Genomic DNA, 23531 nt, shown 5'->3' with positions numbered 1-23531 from the left:
CCGTTGGGATTCTAGAATTCTATGACTATGAGCAAAGTTAAAGTCACCCATGACAGCATCTGTTACTTCTGCATCTTTCCAAAATCTGCCTCCCAATCTGTTGCTCTTTGTGTATCTGCTGCTATTAGAGGATCTGTAGAAATTTCCCAATAAAGTGACAGCTCCTTTCCGGTTTCAGACTTCCACCCATACTGACTCTGTAGACAAACTCTCCTCGACAACCTCCCTTTCTGCAGCTATGATACTATCCCTGATTGCCAATGGCACTCCATCATCTTTTCCCTCCACTCCATTCCTTTTGAAACATCTAAACCCTGGAACATCCAACAAACATTCCTGCTCCTGTGATATCCAAGTCTCTATAATGGGCACAACATCAGAGCCCCAAGTACTGATCCATGCTCTAAGTTCATCACTCTTATTCCTGATATTTCTTGTGTTAAAACCCAACACACTGATTACAGACAAAAATAAACACTTTGGGATCTCAATATGAACATCTAGTCCTAGTGCAGAGCCAACATGATAGAGGGAGCAAGGTGGCTAAGCAAAGTGAACTTCAATACTTTTCCCATACACAGGGAGAGGAGGTTAGAATGCCCATCAACTACTTTCATGCATCATCCGGTTAAAGAACAGGTCTGGGACAGACTTCAGGTCTGAGTGACTTTCTATTCTGCATTCAAAGGAATTGCGTATTGGAATTAATACAAACAACTTTGTAAATCATTGGCAAGTATTTGACTTCCTGGCTCATGATTATTTGGGTCTGAAAATAGTTTGTTTTCGATTTTACAAATAATACGCTTGAGGGTAAGTAGGTCAGCAAACGTCAAAAAGTGTTTGCATCAAAACAAAGTCAAATTCCCTAAGGCCCAACAAAAACTTCCATTCACCACACAAGATGCAAATATTCAATGGGGTGTTCACTTATTCAAAGATCAAGTACAACTTACCACATTCTGTCTTGTAGTGTCTTCTAGAGTCTGAATCACATATAGCCTGTTCCTACGTCGCATACTCTCAACTTCCATTGACTGAATGTCACCATATTTCTGCAAAAATAGAAAATAAATTCAGCTTCCAATAATTGATTGATGATTTACTGACTAAAAGCTTGGGAGGTCTCTAACAATATGACTCATCAGGCACTTTTTACAGCCACACCGACTATTTTTCTTTTTGATGGGAGGGGATGATGTCAGAGAAATTAGATGGACCTAGTGTAGAAAGGTTCTAGATTCAGGGATTGCATAACATTGTTAATATTTTTGTATACTAACATCAGAAAGCATCAGTTTTATTCACCAACCTCATAAGATTCTGCAATAAGTTCAGTTATGTCCACTTTAGTTTGAGGTTCCTCGTTGTCACTGCCTACAGGAGGGTGATGAGCCATTGGTGGTAAAGGGCTGTCCTTGTTAGTGACATTATCAAAAAACCTGCAAGGAAATTCAATACTGCTATTGAGAAAGGCATTAAAATGACAGCCAACCACTGAAGGACAAGCAGAACTTTCGAAGTAAACATACTAATTAAATCTTACAACAAAGTATACTGGATTAGTTCTAGAACTATGCTTTCAAAATACATTTACACATACAAGGTTAGAATTTTATTAATCACACAAGTTTAGCACTGTGGCCATGGAAGAGAGAACTAATTTTGGGTTGAACTTCAAGACCGAATTTGACTTTTGGGCAACTGAGAAAGTGTTCACTCTATGCCCATATAGAAATACAGAAGATAAGAGTAGACTATTCGACCTTTTGAGCCTGCTCTGTCATTCATTCTGATCATGATCGATCATAGAGCTCAATACCCTAATCATTAGATATCCCTTGATTCCTTTAGCCACAGAAGATATATCCTCTTCTCCTTGAAAAGTTTTGGCTTCAACCAGTTTGGTAGAGAATTCCTCAGACTCACCACTCTCTGGATGATGAAATTTCTCACCCCAGTCCTAAAAGCCTTTATCCTTAAACTGTGTCCCCTGGCGCCGGACTCCCCCATCATCAGGAACATCCTTCCAGCATTTCCTATCTCGTCCTGTTCGAATCCTATAGGTTTCTATGTGATCCCCGTTCATTCTTCTGAGCTGTAGCGAATACAATCTTAACTGACTCAACCTCTCATATACGAGTCCTGCCATCCCAGGAATTAATTTCGAGAACTTTTGCTGCACTCCCTTAATAGCAAGAACTCCTTTGTCACATTAGGAGACCAAAACTGCAGGCCACAGTTCAAGTGTGACCTTACCAACACCCTGTACAACTGCAACAAGACCTGCATTATGACAGTAAACCAGCTCCCATGACTCCTTTTGAACCTAGCAATTTGACTTCAATTTGTCAGACTGAGACCTCAAGAGTAGGGCAAACGATACCAGCAAGTTACCTTGTAAAGTTGGAGTGGATGCCCAGAACAGTTGAAGATGAAATTGGAAAAAACATTGATTGATATGTATGCAGACAGATATCCATTTGTAGCTCTCAAAACCGCAATATGTAAGAATATATATCCTTGCCACACTAAGTACACAGTCCTTCAAGTACAGGCAGTTTAGGACAACCAGGAGTAGGAGGATGTAATTATAAGTTCCCTCAAGCGTTAAAATAAATATAGAGATCAAGGTTGAATTTAGTGGAAGGAACAGTGGACCTATCCAATGACTGCAGAGCTTCTAACAACCATGTTGTGGTCTTTTCAAGTTCCCTGACCCACTTCAATGCAATAGGGTAATAGGGTCTAAACCTTTTACATCTCCCAGTTAAGAAAGAGATAAGAAAAACTGAGGCTTGAGAGTCTTTGGACATCTCTTCCTCAGACAGTAGTGAAGGCAATGTGACTGAACACTTTAGGGTAGAGGTAGATAGATTCTTGACTAGCAAGGAGTCCTATTACTCCTGCTGCTAGTTTGAATACGCTGGGATTAATCTGAAAGGGAAGGACAATCGAAAGGACAACTAGGATTTCCACCCTGTATCTTTCTGTCCCATTATACACTTCCTTCCCCATCTCTGGACAGCATCATATGCCAATGGAGAGAATATGGAATTTTAAAAATATAAAAGAATAAATATATTTCAAAATGGGGAACAAATTACATTTGTGGCCAATTCCAACTGCCCTCCTTTCCCATTCTTCAATAACCTTTCACCTGAAGATTAGGCTACATCCTGATTCCTTGAGCAAGTGATGTTTAAATGCTACCAACTGAGAAATTCTGAAAAAAAAATTTAAAAATCAAGAGTCATACTTGTTTAAGATGGTCACTGCTTCAGCGTCATCTTTGCAGAGCAGCAGTTTGTCCATGTTATAATCTAGGACTGCCAGGCCCAGCTGCAGGATTGCCTTAATACCATCATAGAAAAAGCAATCCACGACGTTTACCGCACTTTCAATGGGCAATACAGAAATGAAGATGGTGAGAAACCAGGACAAGGAGACAGATGAAAAGAAAGTCATGTCTGTCATATGCTCAGTCAACTGAGGAAGGTAGCTCTGAATAAATTCTTCAAAAACTGCTTGATCCACTAGGGCACCTATTAAAATGAGAATACATAAGTAAATATGCCTTTTCTGAACTTCACATCGTCTTGCTGCAGTTTAATTGGAAACTGGCTCAAAATACCTGCATACTCATTCAAACATTTTGAAATGCAAATTAGGTCAAATCAATAAGTGAGAGACAGCTTATTCACTTGGTGAGAAATAGGCATAAACCATGAAATGAAGGGAAAATAGCTTATGAAAAAGGGGTTTTAGGATATTCTTTGTCAATCAGAACCATGACAAATCAATTTGCATACATCATGCGAACACTGGAGCAAGCATTTTACCTCTGCAATGATGACTGCAGCAAAGCTACAGAACTAAAAAGTGACAACATACCGAGAGAAAAAAAATCAATATCTATTAAGAAAAGCTTTGGAAAAAGTAGTAGAACCAGAGCAGGTTAAAAAGGGTAAAATAAAAGCAAAATTCATTGTATAATGAAAATTTGAAATAAAAACGAAAAATGCTGGAAGCATTCAGCAGGTTCAGCAATAATCATGGAGAGAGAGAAAGAGTTCACATTTCAAGTCAAGAAAGTCCCTTCTCCAGTTTAGTGCAATTCCATTTTCCAGATTTGGATAAAATTAATGCTGGACTGGCAAGATGAAAGTCATTAATTGGAAAAGTACTAACAGCTTAGGATACATCTAGAGTTGAGTGGGATGTACTCTATCATAGAGGTTGTGAAAGTGAAGATAATGGCAAAAATACAAGAGTTAATCTTCTAAGAAAGCAAGTATGAATTATACAGTCAGATGTACAGCACGGAAACAGGCCCTTCAGTCCAACCCGTCCATGCTGACCAGATATTCCAACCCAATCTAGTCCCACCTGCCTGCAACCGGTCCATATCCCTCTAAAGCCTTCCTGTTCATACACCTATCCAGATGCCTCTTAAATGTTGCAATTGTACCAGCCTTCACCACTTCCTCTGGCAGCTCATCCCATACACGTACCACCCTCTGCATGAAAAAGTTGCCCCTTAGGTCTCCTTTATATCTTTCCCCCCCTCACCCTGAACATATGCCCTCTAGTTCTGGACTCCCCCACTCCAGGGAAAAGACTTTGTCTATTTTACCTATCCATGCACCTCTTGATTTTATAAACCTCTATGAGGCATCCCTCAGCCTCCAATGCTCCAGGGTTAATGGGGTTTAAACCACAGAATAGATTTACAGCACAGAGGATCTATTGCAATGTTAAATACGGTGAATTCATAACATTTCAAGAAGGCTCATCTTCACTTTTTGAAACAACATTTTTATAACAATACAACTAATGTTCAAAAAGATCATCTCCCCACTTGGTCCTGTGACATGGAGGAAGGAAGTGAACGTACTGTAGTAAATGTTGTCGACAACATACAAATAGACGAAAAGTTACATTTCAAGAGGGATGCAAACAGTTTGCAGAGGAAAAAGAAATCCAAAGAACAGCAGATGCTGGAAATCAGGATCAAAAACAAAATCAGGAATTGTGAGAAAAACTCAGCAGGGGATGCTGTGAAACTTGAAAGGGTTCAGAAAACATTTACAGGGATTTTGCCAGGGTTGGAGGGTTTGAGCTATAGGGAGAGGCTGAATAGGCTGGGGCTGTTTTGCCTGGAGCGTCGGAGGTTGAGAGGTGACCTGATAGAGGTTCGTAATATCATGAGGGACAAGGATAGGGTGAATAATCAAGGTTTTTTTTCCCCAGTGGTGGGGGAGTCCAGAACTAGGGGGCATAGGTTTAGGGCGAGAGAGGAAAGATATAAAAGAGACCTAAGGGACAACGTTTTCACACAGAGCATGGTGCGTGTGTGGAATGAGCGGCCAGAGGCTGGTACAACTACAACATTACAGAGGTATCTGGATGGGTATATGAATAGGAAGGGTTGAGAGGGATATGGGCCAAGTGCTGGCAAATGGAACTGGATTAGGTTAACTGGTCGGCATGGACAAGTTGGGTTTGTTTCTGTGCTGTACGTCTTCATAACTCTATGACTATTTGTTTTAGTTAATAGAAATATTGATGGTTAAATATTAGATTAGATTACTTACAGTGTGGAAACAGGCCCTTCGGCCCAACAAGTCCACACCGACCCGCCGTAGCGCAACCCACCCATACCCCTACATTTACCCCTTACCTAACACTATGGTAGTTGGCAAAAAGTTGAAAATGAACTACAATATGGAAAAATGCGATGTTGATCATTTTGTAAGGGAGAACAAAAGAACAGATTATTATTTAAATGGAGAGAAACAGCAGAAAGCTGCAATACAAAGCAAACTGAGGCATTCATACATGAAACGAAAAGCTGGCACACAGATGCAGCAGGTAATGAGGAAGACTAATGGAATGTTGGCCCTTACACTCCAAATCCCTCAAAATAAGAGTAGGGAACTAAGTCTTGCTACAATTGTACAAACTGCTGGTGAGACCATATCTGGAGAATTAAGATAAATTTTGGTGCTATTATTTAAGCAAAGATATTACTTCGTTGGAGGCAGTTCTGAGAAGGTTGAATAAGATGATGGAGGGATTATTTTAGGAACAAAGATTAAACAGATTAGAACTCTACTCATTGGATTTTAGAAGAATGACAAGTGATCTAATTGTAACATGTCAGATTCTTAAAGGGCTTGACAGGGTAAATGCCGAGAAGATGTTTCCTCTCAAAAGTTTGTCTAGGACCAAAAGGCATAGCCTCATAAAAATCAAGCACCAATTTCAAAGTGAGAGGAGGCGGAATTTCTTCTGAGGGTTGAGAGCCTTTGGAATTCCTAGCCACAGAGAGCTGTGGAGACAGAATCATTGTTTATGTTTAAGGCTGGGATAGCTTCTTCAACAGTAGGGGAATCAAGGGTTATGGGGTCAATGCAGGAAAGTGGACATGACGAATGTTGGATCAGCCATGATCTGAATGAATGGCAGAGGAGGCTTGAAAAGCTGAATGGCTTACTCCTGTTCCCCTTTCTTATGGACTTACGATCTAATAATGATTAAGGAATGCAAAAACCAAATGCTTACAGTGAGAAGTTGAGAGATAATGAGGCAGAGTTCAAAGATTTTGAATTCAACCAATTACTATGTTCACCTCAACAGGGTTTCCTGAATATTACATTTCTACCACCCCCAAACAATCTGCCCGACATATGTTGTATTATCATTTTGAAGTTGCAAAAACACAGCTCGAGTCATCTGACATGATATATGAAGTGTTATGTAAAATGAGCATATGTAAAAAATACAATTGATCGAAAGCCAATACTGAATGTGGCAGTTTCCCTATTTCAGCTGTGCATTTGAATAGCAAATCCACTACATTTTCCTCTGCTGAATCAATAACCTTTAAGAGATGAAAGATTTTAATAATACCATTACATGAATTTTTGGGCAAGTTTTTGAAATAAAACAAACTCTGCGCTACTGAAATTATTGGTAAAGTAAAATTTAATCAGAAGCTAAGTCAGAAATCAACAATTAAATTAGCTACTGTTAGGATTCTGAATCTGACTGAACTGCAAACATGTACTTTGAGATACATAAAAACTAATTTTTCATGCATTTATCATTGAAACATATTGTGTTCAAACCAAAATTATTGAGAAAACATTCAGTAATGGATATAAAATTTCACATAAAAGTTAAATCTTCTACAAAATATCATGGGAATATTTTATTGTAAATTTTTTTTGAATTGCAATTCAAGCTCAGCTAGTTATTGGTAAGAATTTCAGACAAGGACAATGAAATAATTGGACAAAGTATTGGAAGCAAACTCTAATTCACAGCATTAACCTTTCAAAATTATCGGGGCTGTATTTCCATAAAAGCAAAAATATTCGGAATTTGCATACCTGTCAATCATTACAGGAAGTCAGTGTCACAACATTGGCACATTATCCAAACACACAACTGAATTGTGGAGAACTACCACATTTAACTTGAGGAAACGGCTACTAAACTTCCAAAATATCAACAGAGTATATGGCAGGCAGATTGTTTGGGGTGATGGAAGTATGATTTAGGAAAATGAACAGGAATTCAGATGGAAGCCAACTGTTAAGTCAATTATCAAGCATTTGTTATTATGAAATAAGCCTCTAAGATGTAACGCATTGAAACCCATACAGAGCTAACAATAATACATTAGCCATTTCTGAGAAGGCATGGATTCCAAAGAGTACCTGATGCCAAACTTCACTGTCTTGTGACCACAATACTGACCTGAGCATCTTCAGGATCTGGGCTGAGAGGACATAACCAGGAAACAGTGTGCCCTCAGTGAACAGAAGCAGAGTTATTCTTGGGAGGGAGAAAATGAGTAGTTATCTCTAGGGACAGATCAGATGCAATATGCCCTTGCGCTGTTCAGAATTTGACACAGATGCACAGAAAGTAGATCTGTGCTGATCTAAAGGAACCAAGACATTTTAATAGACAATGTGATGACAAAAGGACAGCTCTTAAAAATTTAATTCTGAACTAAATGGGTAGCAGTGAATTCGTACTCATCAATACAAACAAGTTTCCAGTACCAGCAATTACAGTTCTCAATCTTTGGTAGGTTTTAACATGCTGACCCATATAAGGCAGCATTTCAGTATTTTTTAAATGCAAATGAGCTGGTGCATGAATCTCTGATGAAAGACATACTATATGAACATGCTCATCTGTAATACAGCTGCTATGAAAAATTCTAATTTGTACCCATACTCTGGGGTGCCAATGACAAAAGGATTTTGCTGGGTCTTATTTGCTCTCTATTTGGTTGCTGCCTCAGGGGGACAGAATTGGATTTTAGTATTATTATACAACATTAAGCAAGGTTATTTATTATTTTAAATGCTTTCAGTGAGAAGGATAATATAGTATGCTACCATGACACCAGTTCAAAAACTTGAACTTTACACAAAATTCCACACTAGACCAGCGCATTGAATAAAATGGCAGACCATCTCCCAACGTAATCCATGCAGCAAGGATGGGAGCCTTTCAGCAAGCTTTTGTCAATATTTGGTCGAACATGAGAGCAAAATCACTAGGAAAATGGACCTAGCAGATTAAAAAGTTTGAGTTTTACACACAGACTAGATGTAACAACAGCTTGAATTCATAAGTGTAGTAAAGTCGTGGGTTGTGGTAGATGTAGATCTTATGGAGAGCTTTCAAAGAGAGAGCAATGAAGAGGATTTAGGCACACAGCAGCTGAAGGCATGGACACCCATGGTGGAGTGATGAAAACTGCAAAGTATAAAAAAAGGCTGGAATTGGAATAGTCCAAAGACATTATAGACTGCAGAGCTGGAGAAGGATACATGGATAAAGAAGTGAAACCATGTAAGGATTTAAGCACGAAGATGAGAATTTTATAATTGAGATCTTGCTAAACAGAGTTCTGAAGCAGGTTAACTGACAGAGGGGAAATGGGTAATTGGAACTTGATTTGAGAGTTATGAGAAGGACAACAGATTTGTGCATGAGTTCATGTTGGCAGAATTTGGACGATGGAAGGCTGGTCAGGAGCACACAAACAGTTTAATTTACAGACAACAAATGAGCTGAGGCAATGGTGAAAGATGACACAAAGAACAGACCCTCTGCAAAACGTTAACAACACTTCCATGTACCAACATGACATACATAATTTCCGCAGGAGCTGCTGACTGGCTGCAATCCTACACAATGTGGAAGGTGAAAAATGACGAAAAGTTAAAAATCCTCCAGTATGGCTCTGACAATTAATCCTCTAAGTTAGTCCAAACTTCTCAAGGATGCTTTTGGACTGTTGAGAAATATTCACGTGTACATAAACCCAGGGGCTTTCAATACATATGTCTTTGAATTGTGACCTGGCTGTACTGATGTGACCATGTCCGAAATGCAGAAACACAAGCTTTTAATCACCTGCAGCAAAATAGGTCTTTAAACGAGGTGTTCAGTCAATGAAAATTCACTTCCCAAAACAAAACCTGTTTCGCAATGATGTGATTAACTAATGTTAACACTGGACAAGTCACATCCTGGAGTTAATCCTGCATGATTGATCCTAACTTCATTTAGTATTGAAGCTGCATTAGTGCATATGCACTGTGCGTCGCTTAAATACACACATGCACATTTAAACAGGTTCAAGGCATGGCCTGAGGGAGTGAGCATGGCACAGGAACCAGGGTAGGGAACAAGATGAGAGCAGGAAGGAAGGGGCAGCAAAAGAAGTAGACCAGGAAGAGCAAAATGGGGCAGAGTGGGAGAGGGAAGAGGAACAAAAGTGTGAGTGAGGGAGAGAGGAGGGAGAGAGGAGGGAGAGAGGAGGGAGAGAGGAGGGAGAGAGGAGGGAGAGAGGAGGGAGAGAGGGAAAGTGAGTGTGTGAGAGAGAGAGAGAGAGAGAGAGAGAGTGTGAGTGTGAGAGTGTGTGGGGGCGGTTTAGTTAAAGACAGCAGGAATATGAGAGCATGAAGGTCGGGGGGAGTGAGAGTGGAATGCTGGATGGGAGGGAGGAAATGAGAGCAGGAAGGGGGTAAATAATATAGGGAAGGAAGGGGTGACAACAAGAGTGGGGTGGGGGGGATCTTGAGAGCAGGGAGGGGGCAAAAAGAACAGAGGTAGCAGTGTTTGGGGAGGGGAGCAACAAATGGGGCCTCGAGTCTCACATCTTCACATTCCACCTCTAAACATAGTTTTACAACAGTGCTTCCTTTCTGTATACATGCAGTATAGCCTTTGAAAGTGACAACAAACATAAATCATATGCGATGACCAATTGAACCTAGAATTGTGTACATGCGTATTTGCCTGCGGGTGTAGCTGCCAACAGACACTGTCTGTCTTTTTTCTAAAAATACAGGAAGGTCAATTACAAAACAGATTCATGTAGGAGTCAGTCACTGCACTTCTAAAATGATTAAATAATGAAACAGAAACTACATTACAGTGGACAAAAATGTTACAGGCAATGCCCATCACCAGAGGAAATCTAACCTTCTCCACATGGCATTCAATAGCACCACCATCACTGAATCTCACACTATCAATATCTATTACCACTGACCAGTTTAAATACTCTTGCAGCAAGAGCAGGTCAGAGGTTAGGAATTCTGTGGTGAGTTAACTCACTTCATGACTCCCCAAATTCTGTCCACTATTTCCAAGGTAGAAATTAGGAATTTGATCGAATAATTTTCACTTGCTTGGATGAGGGAAGCTACAAAACCAATCGAAAAGCTCATCACCATCCAGGACAAAGCAGCCCATTTAATTTGTACCCCCATCCAACATCTGGAACATCCACCCCCTTCACTACACTGGCATTGGTATTGTGAGTGCCATCCACAAGATGCAGCAATTCTCCAAGGACTCTCTGAAAGCACCTTCCAAACACATTTCTTTTACCAGGACCAAGGCAGCAAATGCAGAGGAACACTACCACTTCTTAAGTTCCTTGCAAACTCCATACAATCTTGACTTGAAACTATCATGGTTACTTCACTGTTGTTGGGTCAAAGTCTTGGGGGCTCAACCTCTAACAGAACTGTGGGTGTTCCTGCTGTGGGCTACAGCATTCTAAGAAAGCAGTTCGCCATCACCTCCTCCCGACTAACTGAGAATGGACAATAAATACTGTCATAGCTAGGAATAGCCACATTCCTTTGAACTGAATTAAAGGAAGCACATTATCACTTTTAACACAGCAGCACATCAACAAACAGAATTTTCTGATACAGAAAGGGGCTGAGGCCAGAACATTGAACGTTTTCTTAAAGAATTAGATATTATTCTTAGGGCGAAGGGAACCACAGCATATGGAGAGAAAGTGGGATGATCAGCCATGATCAGACTGAATGGCGGAGCAGGCTTGAAGGGCTGAACAGCCTCCTCCTGTCCCAATTTCTCTAATTAATAGCTATATAAATACCAAAACTCCCAGATATACAAAAACCTTCACACCAATTTCACTATTCTGCTTGAGAGTTGGAACCGGTTTCAATCTGGTAAATTCCTGCACACTCACTAGATGCTTTTGTTCAGCTGTCCTCTCTCCAAGAAACCGAAAACAAATTGCAAACTAAATGCACTATTACTCTGACTTCAGAGAAAACACACAAGTTCCTTAAACTCAGGTTTCAGCACTTTTGCAGGATTTCTAATTAGACAGTATGTAATCCTCCTGCCTCCACTCTCTGCCACAACACATCCTAATCAAATTGTTTCTGTACTGTTCAGTCTGCAACTAGGCAACAGTAGAGATTCTGAGATTAGTGGTGCTGGACGAGCACAGCAGTTCAGGCAGCATCCGAGGAGCAGTAAAATCGATGTTTCGGTATTCCTGATGAAGGGCTTTTGCCCGAAACATCGATTTTAATGCTCCTCGGATGCTGCCTGAACTGCTGTGCTCGTCCAGCACCACTAATCCAGAACCTGGTTTCCAGCATCTGCAGTCATTGTTTTTACCCAACAGTAGAGATTTGTTTTCCACTTGTTTTAACCATTGAAACCAGTCTCTTCACCAGGGTTATAAAACCTCACTAAGGACGCATGCATACAAACAGGCTTCCAAACTCCTCAACACAGGTCACAAGAACAAATCTAAATTCACATCTCCATCTACGCCAAAATACAAAACAGAAATTAAGCTTGAAGATAAACATTGCTCCTAACACACAATCACAGAACTGTTATAGCGTAGGTGGTGGGCAGGAGGCTGGAAGAAGCACAGCAAGCCAGAAGTCGACATTGCGGGTACAACCCTTCTTCAGGGCTGGAGGTGATGCAGGGGGAGCTGCAGATAAAGGGGGACGTGGGGGCAGGGTGGTGAATTGGGGATAAGTGAAGACAGGTAGAGGGTACGACCTAGTTGGTCAATGGGAAGAATGAATCCGGTTGGTGGCAAGGAGCAGTGGAAAGGTCGGGGAGGGAATGGGAAGTTATTTGAAATTGGAGAACTCGATGTTGAGTCCTCCAGGCTGTAGGGTGTCTGGGTGGATGATAAGGTGTGCCTCCAATAGGAGCTGTGGTTTGTTTTTGCAATGGGAGGCGGCCAAGGATGGTCATGTCAGAAAGGGAGTGATTGAGGGCATTGAAATGGACAGTGACTGAGAGGTCCAGTCGGCCCCTGTGGTCCTGGCTGCGCAACTCGGTGAGCTGTTCCCTGAGTTTACATTCAGTTTCCCCAGTGTAGAAAATACTACATTGGGAGCACCAGATGCACCTAGGTTGGAGGAAAGGCAGGTGAGCCTCTGTCTCACCTGGAAGGATTGCTTGGGGCCCTGGGTGGAGGTGAGGGCGATGGTGTACTGGCAGGTTTTACATCTTTTCCAGTTAGAGGGGAAGGTACCTGGGGGTTTGGTGGTGGGGGATCGGAGGGAATGTTCCTTGCAGAAGGCAGAGGGGTGTGGAGGGGAAGATGTGTTTGCTGGCACGGTCTATTTGGAGTTGGCCGAAGTGTTTGAGAATGATGTCTCAGATGCAGAGTTTAGAGGGGGTGGGAGAGGTGGTAGCTAAGGACAAGGGGATGCTGACTTTATTGCATTGATTGGGGGTGGGGGGGGGGGTGGCCATTCTGCCCATGCTGTTGGCACTGACTGTGAATGAGAGACAGGACTTAATGCTGTTCACCGCCCTGCCCCCCTCCCAATCCCACAGATTACTTCTCACAATCGTTCAGAATAAGACAAGTGGAGCAGAGACATAAGACATTAGAGTAACTATAAGGAATACAACAATTTCACTGTTTAATTTGAGGGGTTGGTGGACAAGTTAAAAATGGGAAGTAGAAAGGAGGCAGTACTCATTTGCTGGACATTTTGTTGGCAAAGCGGAGAATGTCTAACAGTTCCCAAAATATCAAAGAAAATACAAGAGACAACTGGTTGTACAAATCTTTTTAAAAATTCATGAAATTAAATGACATGACAAATAAACTTTACTGTACATTGTGAAATTAGCAGAACACTCACACAGAGCATTAATATTTTAAAATTCATGCTCAATAAGGTTATAAACAACAGTCCTGCATTTTTACATCAGAGCTTCATTAGACAAATTGCAATTTGAAAGCAGGGCAACAATACTGCAGTGCTGAATCCCTGATGTGGAGGTGCCAGTGTTGGACTGGGGTTTACAAAGTTAAAAATCACAACACCAGGTTATAGTCCAACAAGTTTAACTGGAAGCACTAGCTTTCGGAGCGCTGCTCCTTCATCAGGTGATTGTCAAGCACCTGATGAAGGAGCAGCACTCCGAATGCTAGTGCTTCCAGTTAAACCTGTTGGACTATAACCTGCTACTGTGCAATTTTTAACTTTGTGAATCACTGATGTTCCTATTCAGCGTCACAGAATCCCAACATAAAATCCTGTATACACCATCAGCAGTAAAATCTTACCAATTATTCGGCGATTGAAGTAATCTGGCAACATTCTTTCACACACAGCAACAAGCAACCAAAAGGCCTCTTCTTCTTTAGCATAAAGTAGTAAAACAGATGTCAAAATGTTCATCGCCTAGGCAAGTGAAGTGTAAGAAAAAAGCTGCCATTACATCACAACCTACAATAACTTGCTATTAACAATATAACCTGCTCTTCCAGAAAATCCAAGAAGTGCATTTTACACAAGTCATTCAAGCATTACATCAAACCAGACTAATTATTGTGCCGATTGAACAGGACAGAGTCAGACTGAGCAATGATGAGGGTATGGCAAATTCATAGGTCTATATAGTTCTGGAAGTTGACACTACTCAAAGCAAAAGTCATTATTTTATTGCTACTCCAATCCCAAATTAAATACTCACTTCCTCTACCATCAATTCACACTCTCAGTATGACCATCTACCAGATGTACAGAGGAACCTCAATAATCTGAACTTCAGATTACTTGAACAAGATTGCAAGGTCCGATGCTTGGCTGAACTGTGTTAGCCAGCATTCAATTATGCGAACATTCGATTATCCAAACAAAATACTTCCTTCCCCCCCCAACCCACCCATCCCCATGCTCCCCATGTCGTTCAGATAATCAAGGTTCCTCTATATTATAGAAACTTCCTAAATCTTCCTTTGATAGCATTTTCCAAACCGTAACCCATATAAAACTGAAGGCAAAAGGCAAAAGATGTATGGGAACCCCACCACCTGCAAAGGCCCAACTCAGCAACCAGGCTTGGGAACATATCGTCACTTCACTGCTGCGGGGAGAAAACTTAAAACTAGGACTCCCTTCCTAATAACATTGTGGAAGAACAAAAATACATGGATTGTGGTTCCACAACTACCTGATGAAAAAGCAGCACTCTGAAGGCTAGTGTTTCCAAATAAACCTTTTTTTTTTGATTAGATTAGATTACTTACAGTGTGGAAACAGGCCCTTCGGCCCAACAAGTCCACACCGACCCGCCGAAGCGCAACCCACCCATACCCCTACGTTTACCCCTTACCTAACACTACGGGCAATTTAGCGTGGCCAATTCACCTGACCCGCACATCTTTGGACTGTGGGAGGAAACCGGAGCACCCGGAGGAAACCCACGCAGACACGGGGAGAATGTGCAAACTCCACACAGTCTGTCGCCTGAGTCGGGAACTGAACCCGGGTCTCAGGCGCTGTGAGGCAGCAGTGCTAACCTCTGTGCCACCGTGCCGCCCGAACCTGTTGGACTTTAACCCAGTGTTGCATGATTTTGACCTTAATATAATTTATGCATGGTTTCCAGTGTTGTACTATACACACATTTATTTTGTATGAAAACTGAAGCAAATGAAGTGAATGAATTGTAGTATGTGAAAGCTTTCTACTTTTCTACATGAGTCCGCATAATATTTATAACAAAGAATCAGGTTCTTGATAAGACTGATGTCTTCAACTTTAATAACAATTCTATCTACTTATAGCTACAATATCACCGACCTACACACAGTCTGGGTTGTGTGCTTACTAATACCTTTGCATTACACAACATAGCTGCACGACTGAAGACACTGCACTGCACAGAGAAAGTGAGTGATGACAAGGCAGGTACCTTTCTATTCAACCATTATATATTTTTGCCTTTCAAATGTCTTGAAAGCTGCAGTTTCTGGTCAGAAATCTACATCACAATACAACAAAAACTTTTTTATTTTAATTCCAGCAGATACTGAACACATGAAAGCCTGCTATCCCAAACTGCTGAAAATATCTGAAGTATCAATTTGCTTGATATGGAACATACGAGTCCCCGCGAGACCCATTCCTGCTTTGGCACAGCAGGGAGAGCCAGGATTTGGAACTACTTTCATGTTTAATTGAAACTCCGCAATTCATTAATGAACAGTGCTGGTAAGAATGTCCTACATATGGGACTCTGGCTTGCAGAATTACTTCAGTGGGTGGAATCTCATCCAGGTCTAACTACCCCTCAAAATAGCATCACTGAAGCCAGGCTAAATGATCAATTATCAATAATACAGTATTGCAGGAAAGCCTAGTTCAGGCATCAGATTAATGAAGCTGCAACAAAGGGCTAATTTGGCTGAAATTTCCAGGCATGGCACCTTTACCCCTTCAAAGAATCCCACTTGCTGAAAATAAGAACGGACACAGTAAAATAGGAGGCTGAACCACTTTAAATATATACATTCAGTCTAAGGAAAAATTCGCAAGGTACCTCACGAAATGGTATTTTATGCAGGAAAACTGTTCGAAGAATAAAAAAAACTAAAATTTCCTCCCCCTCAATTACTCACTGCTGCTCCCAAAATCTGCAGTCAACGGGTTGAGCCTCAAACTAAATACTAGCAAGTGGAAGTTCAAAGCTTTCTTTGCATATGGTTGACTTGATACTACAAAAGAAGCCTGCCTGAAAATATTAAAATTTAAAACAATAAGCATTCATGAACTGTGTAGCAGTAACGTAGCTACTCCAAACCTGACAGTAGCCTATTTTAGGATTTCTGGAAGCATAGGCTGTGAGAACTCTCCTCAGTGCAGAAATGCCTGTATCACTTTGAAATGCTGGGTGCTCAGGCAACGAGCGATGCAGATCACGTTCTATTTCATCAGTTGCCAAGGAACATGTGCCCATCGACCTTTCCACTAACTCAGTATAATAGCCGGGATGAGAAGCCATATCATTATTTGCACCTGTGAGTTGACAAACATAAATGTTATGTTGCCGTGGGCCAGAATGAGCCACGTAGTATGAGATACTACATTCATAATACATGAATTGCAGTACTAAGTTTTCCTACTGTTTTGTTGAACTGAAACAGAATGCTCTTTATTAAAGAAAAATTGTGTCAGTTGAAATAATTCTAGAAAAACATAATAGTCTGATATAATAGTCTATCCAAAAGGAAGTAAATTCACAAACATTTTGGAATTTTTAGTTCGAATGATAAAGTATTACAACATTTCTGTCATGATTTCTAGATTTTTCATAATTGGTCACTAAAGAACACTTTAGCCAATTGTCCCGAATGCTCTGCAGATAACAGGTCATCACTAAAAATATTTAACCCAAAATTTGTGCGAAGTTTGCCCTCCGATATTTACAGGAAGGTGGTGGGCAGCGTATGAACATACTAATTAGGAGCAGGTGTCAGGTATTTAGCTTCTGGAGCCAACTCTACCATTCAATAAAAACATGGCTGATCTGCTGGTTTTGAAGGCTACCACCATTGCTGGAAATGGGGAGTATTATTCCATTGCTAAACAAGAATCTATCCAATTCACCTTCAAAATATTCTGTGACCGAGTATTCATCACATTCTAAAGTAGAGAGTTTAAAACCTTGCAGCCCTCAGGGAAACTCTTCTCACCTTTACAGGATTCTGGATAGTCTAAGATGGAGGACGTGAAAAATTTCTGGCTGTAAGAGCTGCTCCTTTTTTTGAGGCATTTTAGGAGCTGGAGGTGATTTCCTCGAATTCCAGGAGCAGCAATTACTGTTTTACATGGTGTTGCATTGTTTTCCCAAAAGTTCCAAAACAAAGTCAAAACAACAGCAGTTTTAAAAGGGAGAAGAACAGACAAAGGAAGCACATGGTGAGGTCAGTGGAGAGAGAGCAAGCAAGAGGGAGAGTGAGAAACTGACACCAGAGTGAACCTGCACAGCACTGCCTTTGCTGTTTGAGTTCACGTATCGCTGGACATCGGAGTGCGTTTGGGAAAATTAACAGTGAAACTCACAACTGATCTTGGGGGAACCGGTTTGGGTGAAGTCCACAGCAGAGAATCCGAGAAGTTAATCAGTTTAAGTGACCCACAGAAAGTCTGCAGTAGTGAGTAGAGTGAGTTCTTTCTTGATTATATGTTTTTTGAGATACGTCTCTTGATTAAACTTAAAATATAAGCCGTAACTATTAATCTAACCTGGGGCAGTGTTTTGTAGAAGAATAAGATGGTGTTATTTTCTGGGTCTACAGATTGTGAAGGAGCAAAAATGGCCTTTAGTAGACTATGGGTTTTTTGTCTGATGTGGGAGTTTAAAAAGAGTTCAAGGGTTACTACAGATTATATCTGCAATAAATGCTCTTGCTCGCGAATCTTATCAGATCAAATGGATTGGTTGGAGAGACAGTTAGAAGCAATGAGGAATTTGCAACAGCAACAGTATGTGATGGATGGCAGTTATAGGAAGGGGGAAAGTCTCAGTGTCACGTAGATGGGTTAACTCCAGAAAAGTTAAGAGAGGTAGGAACCCATTGCAGCTGCGTTCAGTGGCTATCCCCATTTAAAACAAGTATGCTCTTTTGCAAAATATAGGGGACGATGGATTCTCAGGGGAACATAGCACAAACAGCCAAGTTTCTGGTATTGAGACTGGCTGTAATGCAACAAGAGGTACATCTAGTTCCAAGATATCAATTGTGTTAGGGGATGCTTTAGTCCGAGGTATAGACAGACACTTCTGTGGCCAGCAGCGAAAGATCAGAATGGTGTGTTGCGTCCCTGGTGCCAGGATCAAGGATGTCTCAAAGAGGGTGCAGAATGTTTTGAAGGGGGAAGAGGGGCCAGCAAGAGGTCAATATCCACATTGGAACCAACGATATAGGAAGGGAAAAGGTTGAGATTCTGAAGAGTGATTACAGAGAGTTAGGCAGGAATTTAAAAAGGAGGTCTTCGAGAGTAGTAATTTCTGGTACACACCCAGTGCTACGAACTAGTAAGGGCAGGAATAGGAGGATAGAGCAGGTGAATGCATGGCTGAGGAGCTGGTGTATGGGAGAAAGATTCACATTTTTGGATCATTGGAATCTCTTTTGGGGTAGAAGTGACCTGTACAAAGGAGGAATTCCACCTAAATTGGAAGGGGACTAGTATACTGGCATGGAGATTTGCTAGATCTCATCGGGAGGATTTAAACTAGTAAGGTGGGGAGGGGTGGTGGGACCCAGGGAGATAGTGAGGAAAAAGATCATTCTGAGACTGGTACAGTTGAGAACAGGAGAGAGTCAAACAGTCAGGGCAGGCAGGGACAAGGTAGGACAAATAAATTAAACTGAATTTATTTCAATGCAAGGGGCCTGATGGGGAAGGCAGATGAACGCAGGGTATGTTTAGGAACATGGGACTGGAATATCATAGCAATTACAGAAACATGGCTCAGGGATGGGCAGGACTGGCAGCTTAATGTTCCAGGATACAAATACTACAGGAAGGATAGAAAGGGAGGCAAGAGAGATGGGGGAGTGGCATTTTTGATAAGGGACAGGATTACAGCTGTGTTGAGGGAAGATATTCCCGGAAATCCATCCAGAGAAGTTATTTGGGTGGAACTGAGAAATAAGAAAGGGATGATCACCTTATTGGGATTGCATTATAGACCTTCTAATAGTCAGAGGGAAATTGAGAAACAAATTTGTAAGGAGATCTCAGCTATCTGTAAGAATAATAGGGTGGTTATGGTAGGGGATTTTAAATTTCCAAACATAGACTGGGACTGCCATAGTGTTAAGAGTTTAGATGGAGAGGAATTTGTTGTGTACACCAGAAAAGTTTCTGATTCAGTATGTGGATGTACCTACAACAGAAGGTGCAAAACTTGACCTATTCTTGGGAAATAAGGCAGGGTAAGTGAATGAGGTGTCAGTGGGAGAGCAGCAAACATAATTCCACGAGATTTAAAATAGTGATGGAAAAGGATAGACCACATCTAAAAGTTGAAGTTCTAAATTGGAGAAAGGCTAATTTTGACGGTATTAGGCAAGAAGTTCCAAAAGCTGATATTCACAGGTAAAGTGATGACTGGAAAATGGGAAGCCTTCAGGAATCAAATAATGAGAATCCAGGGAAAGTATATTCCTGCTAGGATGAAAGGAAAGGCTGGTAGGTATAGGGAATGCTGGATGGCTAAAGAAATTGAGGATTTGGTGATGAAAAAGGAAGAAGCATATGTAAGGTACAGACAGGATAGATCGAGTGAATCTTTAGAAGAGTATAAAGGCAGTAGGAGTATACTTAAGAGGGAAATCAGGAGGGAAAAAAGGGGACATGAGAGCGCATTGGATTCTCCTGAATTCTATTTGCCAAAAGGTGTTTACAAATACATTAAGGACAAAAAGGTAACTAGGGAGAGAATAGGGCTCCTCAAAGGTCAGCAAGTCGGCCTTTGTGTGGAGCCGCAGAAAATGGGGGAGATACGAAATGAGTATTTTGTCTCAGTATTTACTGTGGAAAAGGATATGGAAGAGATAGAATGTAGGGAAATAGATGGTGGCACCTTGCAAAGTGTCTATATTACCGAGGAGGAAATACTGAATGTCTTGAATGGGTAAAGGTGGATAAATCCCCAGGACCTGATCAGGTGCACCCCAGAAGCTAGAGAAGTGATTGCTGGGCCTCTTGCAGAGATATTTGTATCATGGCTAGTCACAGGTGAAGTGCCAGAAGACTGGAAGTTGGCTAACGTGGTGCCACTGTTTGAGAAGGGTGGTAAGAACAAGCCAGGGAACATAGACCAGTGAGCCTGACCTTGGTGGTGGACAAGTTGTTGGAGGGAATCCTGAGGGACAGGATGTACATGTGTTTGGAAAGGCAAGGACTGATTAGGGATAGTCAACATGGCTTTGTGTGTCTGGGAAATCATGTCTCACAAACTTGATTGAGTTTTTTGAAGAAGTAGCAAAGAGGATTGATGAGAAGAGCGGTAGATGTGATCTATATGGACTTCAGTAAGGTATTCGACAAGGTTTCCCATGGGAGACTGATTTGCAAGGTTAGATCTCACAGAATACAGGGAGAACTAACCACTTGGATACAGAACTGGCTCAAAGGTAGAAGACAGAGTGTGGTAGTAGAAGGTTGTTTTTCAACTGGAGGCCTGTGACCAGTGGAGTGCCACAAGGATCAGTGCTGGGTCCACTATTTTTGTCATTTACATAAATGATTTGGATGCGAGCATAAGAGGTACACAGTTAGTAAGTTTGCAGATGGCACCAAAATTGGAGGTGTAGAGGACAGTGAAGAAGGTTACCTCAGATTACAACATGATCTTGACCAAATGGGCCAAAGTGCTGAGGAGTGGCAGATGAAGTTTAATTCAGATAAATGCGAGGTGCTGCATTTTGGGAAAGCAAATCTTAGCAGGACTTATACACTTAAATGGTAAGGCCCTAGGGAGTGTTGCTGAACAAAGAGACCTTGGAGTGCAGGTTCATAGCTCCTTGAAAGTGAAGTCGCAGGTAGATAGGATAGTGAAGACGGCGTTTGGTATGCTTTCTTTTATTGGTCAGAGTATTGAGTACAGGAGTTGGGAGGTCATGTTGCAGCTGTACAGGACATTGGTTAGGCCACTGTTGGAATACTGCATGCAATTTTGGTCTCCTTCCTATCGGAAAGATGTTGTGAAACTTGAAAGGGTTAAGAAAAGATTTACAAGGACGTTGCCAGGATTGGAGGATTTGAGCTTTCGGAAGAGGCTGAATAGGCTGGGGCTGTTTTCCCTGGATCGTCAGAGGCTGAGGGGTGACCTTAGAGAGGTTTACAAAATCATGAGGGGCATGGATAGGATAAATAGACAAAGTCTTTTCCCTGGGGTCAGGGAGTCCAGAATTAGAGGGCATCGGTTTAAGAGTGAAATGGGAAAGATATAAAAGAGACCTAAGGGGCAACCTTTTCACACAGAGGGTGGTAATTAGTTGCCAGAGGAAGTAGTGGAGGCTGGTACAATTGCAACATTTAAAAGGCATTTGGATTGGTCTATGAATAGGAAGGGTTTGGAGGGATATGGGCCGGGTGCTGGCAGGTGGAACTAGATTGGGTTGTGATATCTGGTCGGCATAGACGGGTTGGACCGAAGGTCCGTTTCCATGCTGTACATCATTATGACTCTGTGACTCTTGTCCTAAAGCAGGGCCCTCTAATTTTTAAACACAAGTAGGCTTGGTCAGAGAAGCCAAATCATAAACAATGGTAGGACCTGATTTAATCTTACTCTTTTCCATTTCCAGGCCCAGGCAACCATAAGGTATGTTAAATGTAAAGTTAAATCCACGTAAAGAGGCCCTTATTTGAAAGCAAATATCATAACTTTGCTTTACTTGCTCACTTAAGGGGCTAATGTTTGCATCAAATCCCGAGAAGGCTCAGTATTTATCTATAAATGTCAACTACTTCATTTCATTCCAAATTTAACCGTGCACCCAGCCAAACAATTTGTCCTTGCCTGTTAAAAATTACACCCTCTCATCCCAATCACTGACCTCTCAAGAGTTGAAAAAGAAATGGAATTTAGTAGACTGTCTTTTAAAATAAATGCAATTCTGCAAGCTAAGTTTAGCAGGCATTCACTGCACTTCAAAAAAAATGTTGGGACAGTCTTAGTCTTCATTTCTGAAAACTTTAGAATGGTGCAATCACACCATTAACAATACACACCTGAGAACAGTAACCAAAGTTCTCCTCTTAAGGCTTCTGGAATTCCACGCATGACGAGATCTCGAGTCTTTTTGGTGCGAAACATACACACTCCGTGACCATACTCCACAAAATGAATGTTCCACGATTGCACCTTCATCTTTTCTTTCAACTGTAAATCACAAAGGACAGTTTGAAAAATGAACTAATTCTTAAATACGATTCAGTACATCCCAGCTCTGCCATTTCAGAGGTAACATTGCTGCCGATTGATTACAGTCGAGGCAAAAAATTCAAATAAATTTCGTACACAGATAGGGTATGTGCTAAGGAAGAAATTATCTTTTTTTTGCCAAGATGAGGATCCAGGTCTGACAACACTTTTTAAACAATCCATTAACATTGGGAGATAGGACAAATGGATATTTAAAACAGTATTCTACTGTTTTATGTAGAATACTGTTCATTGTTTTATGATGTCGTAAACGGGTTTAGAAAGCTGTTGCAGTGTAATTGGTCAGAACAGTCAAATGTGAGCAGAGTCTTCTGGGCAAGTTGTCGGACAGAACTGCCTGAAGCCATCTCAATGAGACTGAAGCTTTTGATTTCTTTTCAGCTTTATCGTCACAGTGCATCAACCAAGGAGGGAAAAGCCTCAAGGAAGAGTTGAGTAGTTGTAATAACATTGTGTGAACAGATTGCAGGGGAGATATATGCTCAGTGTTCTCATCACTTGTGTTCATAATAGAAAATGTTTTTCTGCCCACAACAAATGTTAGCTATCTGCAAAAAATGATACCCATTTATTCATATTTTTAAAAACCAGTTCGATTTTTTTCAGTTCATTATATTATACATAATCCAAAAAATCAATATTTTTTTCCTAAGAAATGTTCTATAGTATAAAATATCACAATTTCTAACTGCATATTTTGATGAAATCATAACAGAAATGTAGATGGGAGGACTGAATTGATTTACAGTTCTGAATCTCATACAATGAAAATCTGAACAAGCTATAATTAGTCAGTGTCCCTGTGGAAACTTGTGTAATCAATGCAGCCTTGTACATCGTTAAGCTGGAAGGTCTTAAGGTTGCACAGAAACAATTCAGGATAAACCTAGACAAAATGAGATAATATACGAACACTACAT

General features: G+C 41.0%; 1 protein-coding gene across 2 annotated transcripts in view; it reads right to left on the bottom strand.

Moving 5' to 3' along the window:
- The window catches only part of tbc1d8b (TBC1 domain family member 8B), a 92355-nt gene that overhangs the window by 24178 nt on the left and 44646 nt on the right, over positions 1 to 23531 (bottom strand). For both annotated transcript variants that reach the window (XM_060832414.1, XM_060832413.1), the window contains exons 9-14: positions 22398 to 22548; positions 16447 to 16661; positions 13925 to 14042; positions 3260 to 3545; positions 1313 to 1442; positions 957 to 1055 (exon numbers count right to left, since the gene is read on the bottom strand). In XM_060832414.1, the coding sequence (XP_060688397.1) occupies positions 957 to 1055; positions 1313 to 1442; positions 3260 to 3545; positions 13925 to 14042; positions 16447 to 16661; positions 22398 to 22548 (999 nt within the window). The remainder of the gene's footprint in view (positions 1 to 956; positions 1056 to 1312; positions 1443 to 3259; positions 3546 to 13924; positions 14043 to 16446; positions 16662 to 22397; positions 22549 to 23531) is intronic.

The sequence above is a fragment of the Hemiscyllium ocellatum genome, chromosome 11 (assembly GCF_020745735.1).
Source record: "Hemiscyllium ocellatum isolate sHemOce1 chromosome 11, sHemOce1.pat.X.cur, whole genome shotgun sequence".
NCBI lineage: Eukaryota > Metazoa > Chordata > Chondrichthyes > Orectolobiformes > Hemiscylliidae > Hemiscyllium > Hemiscyllium ocellatum.
Note: the sequence above shows the minus strand (reverse complement) of the source record. Positions and strands in the feature narration are given on the sequence as shown.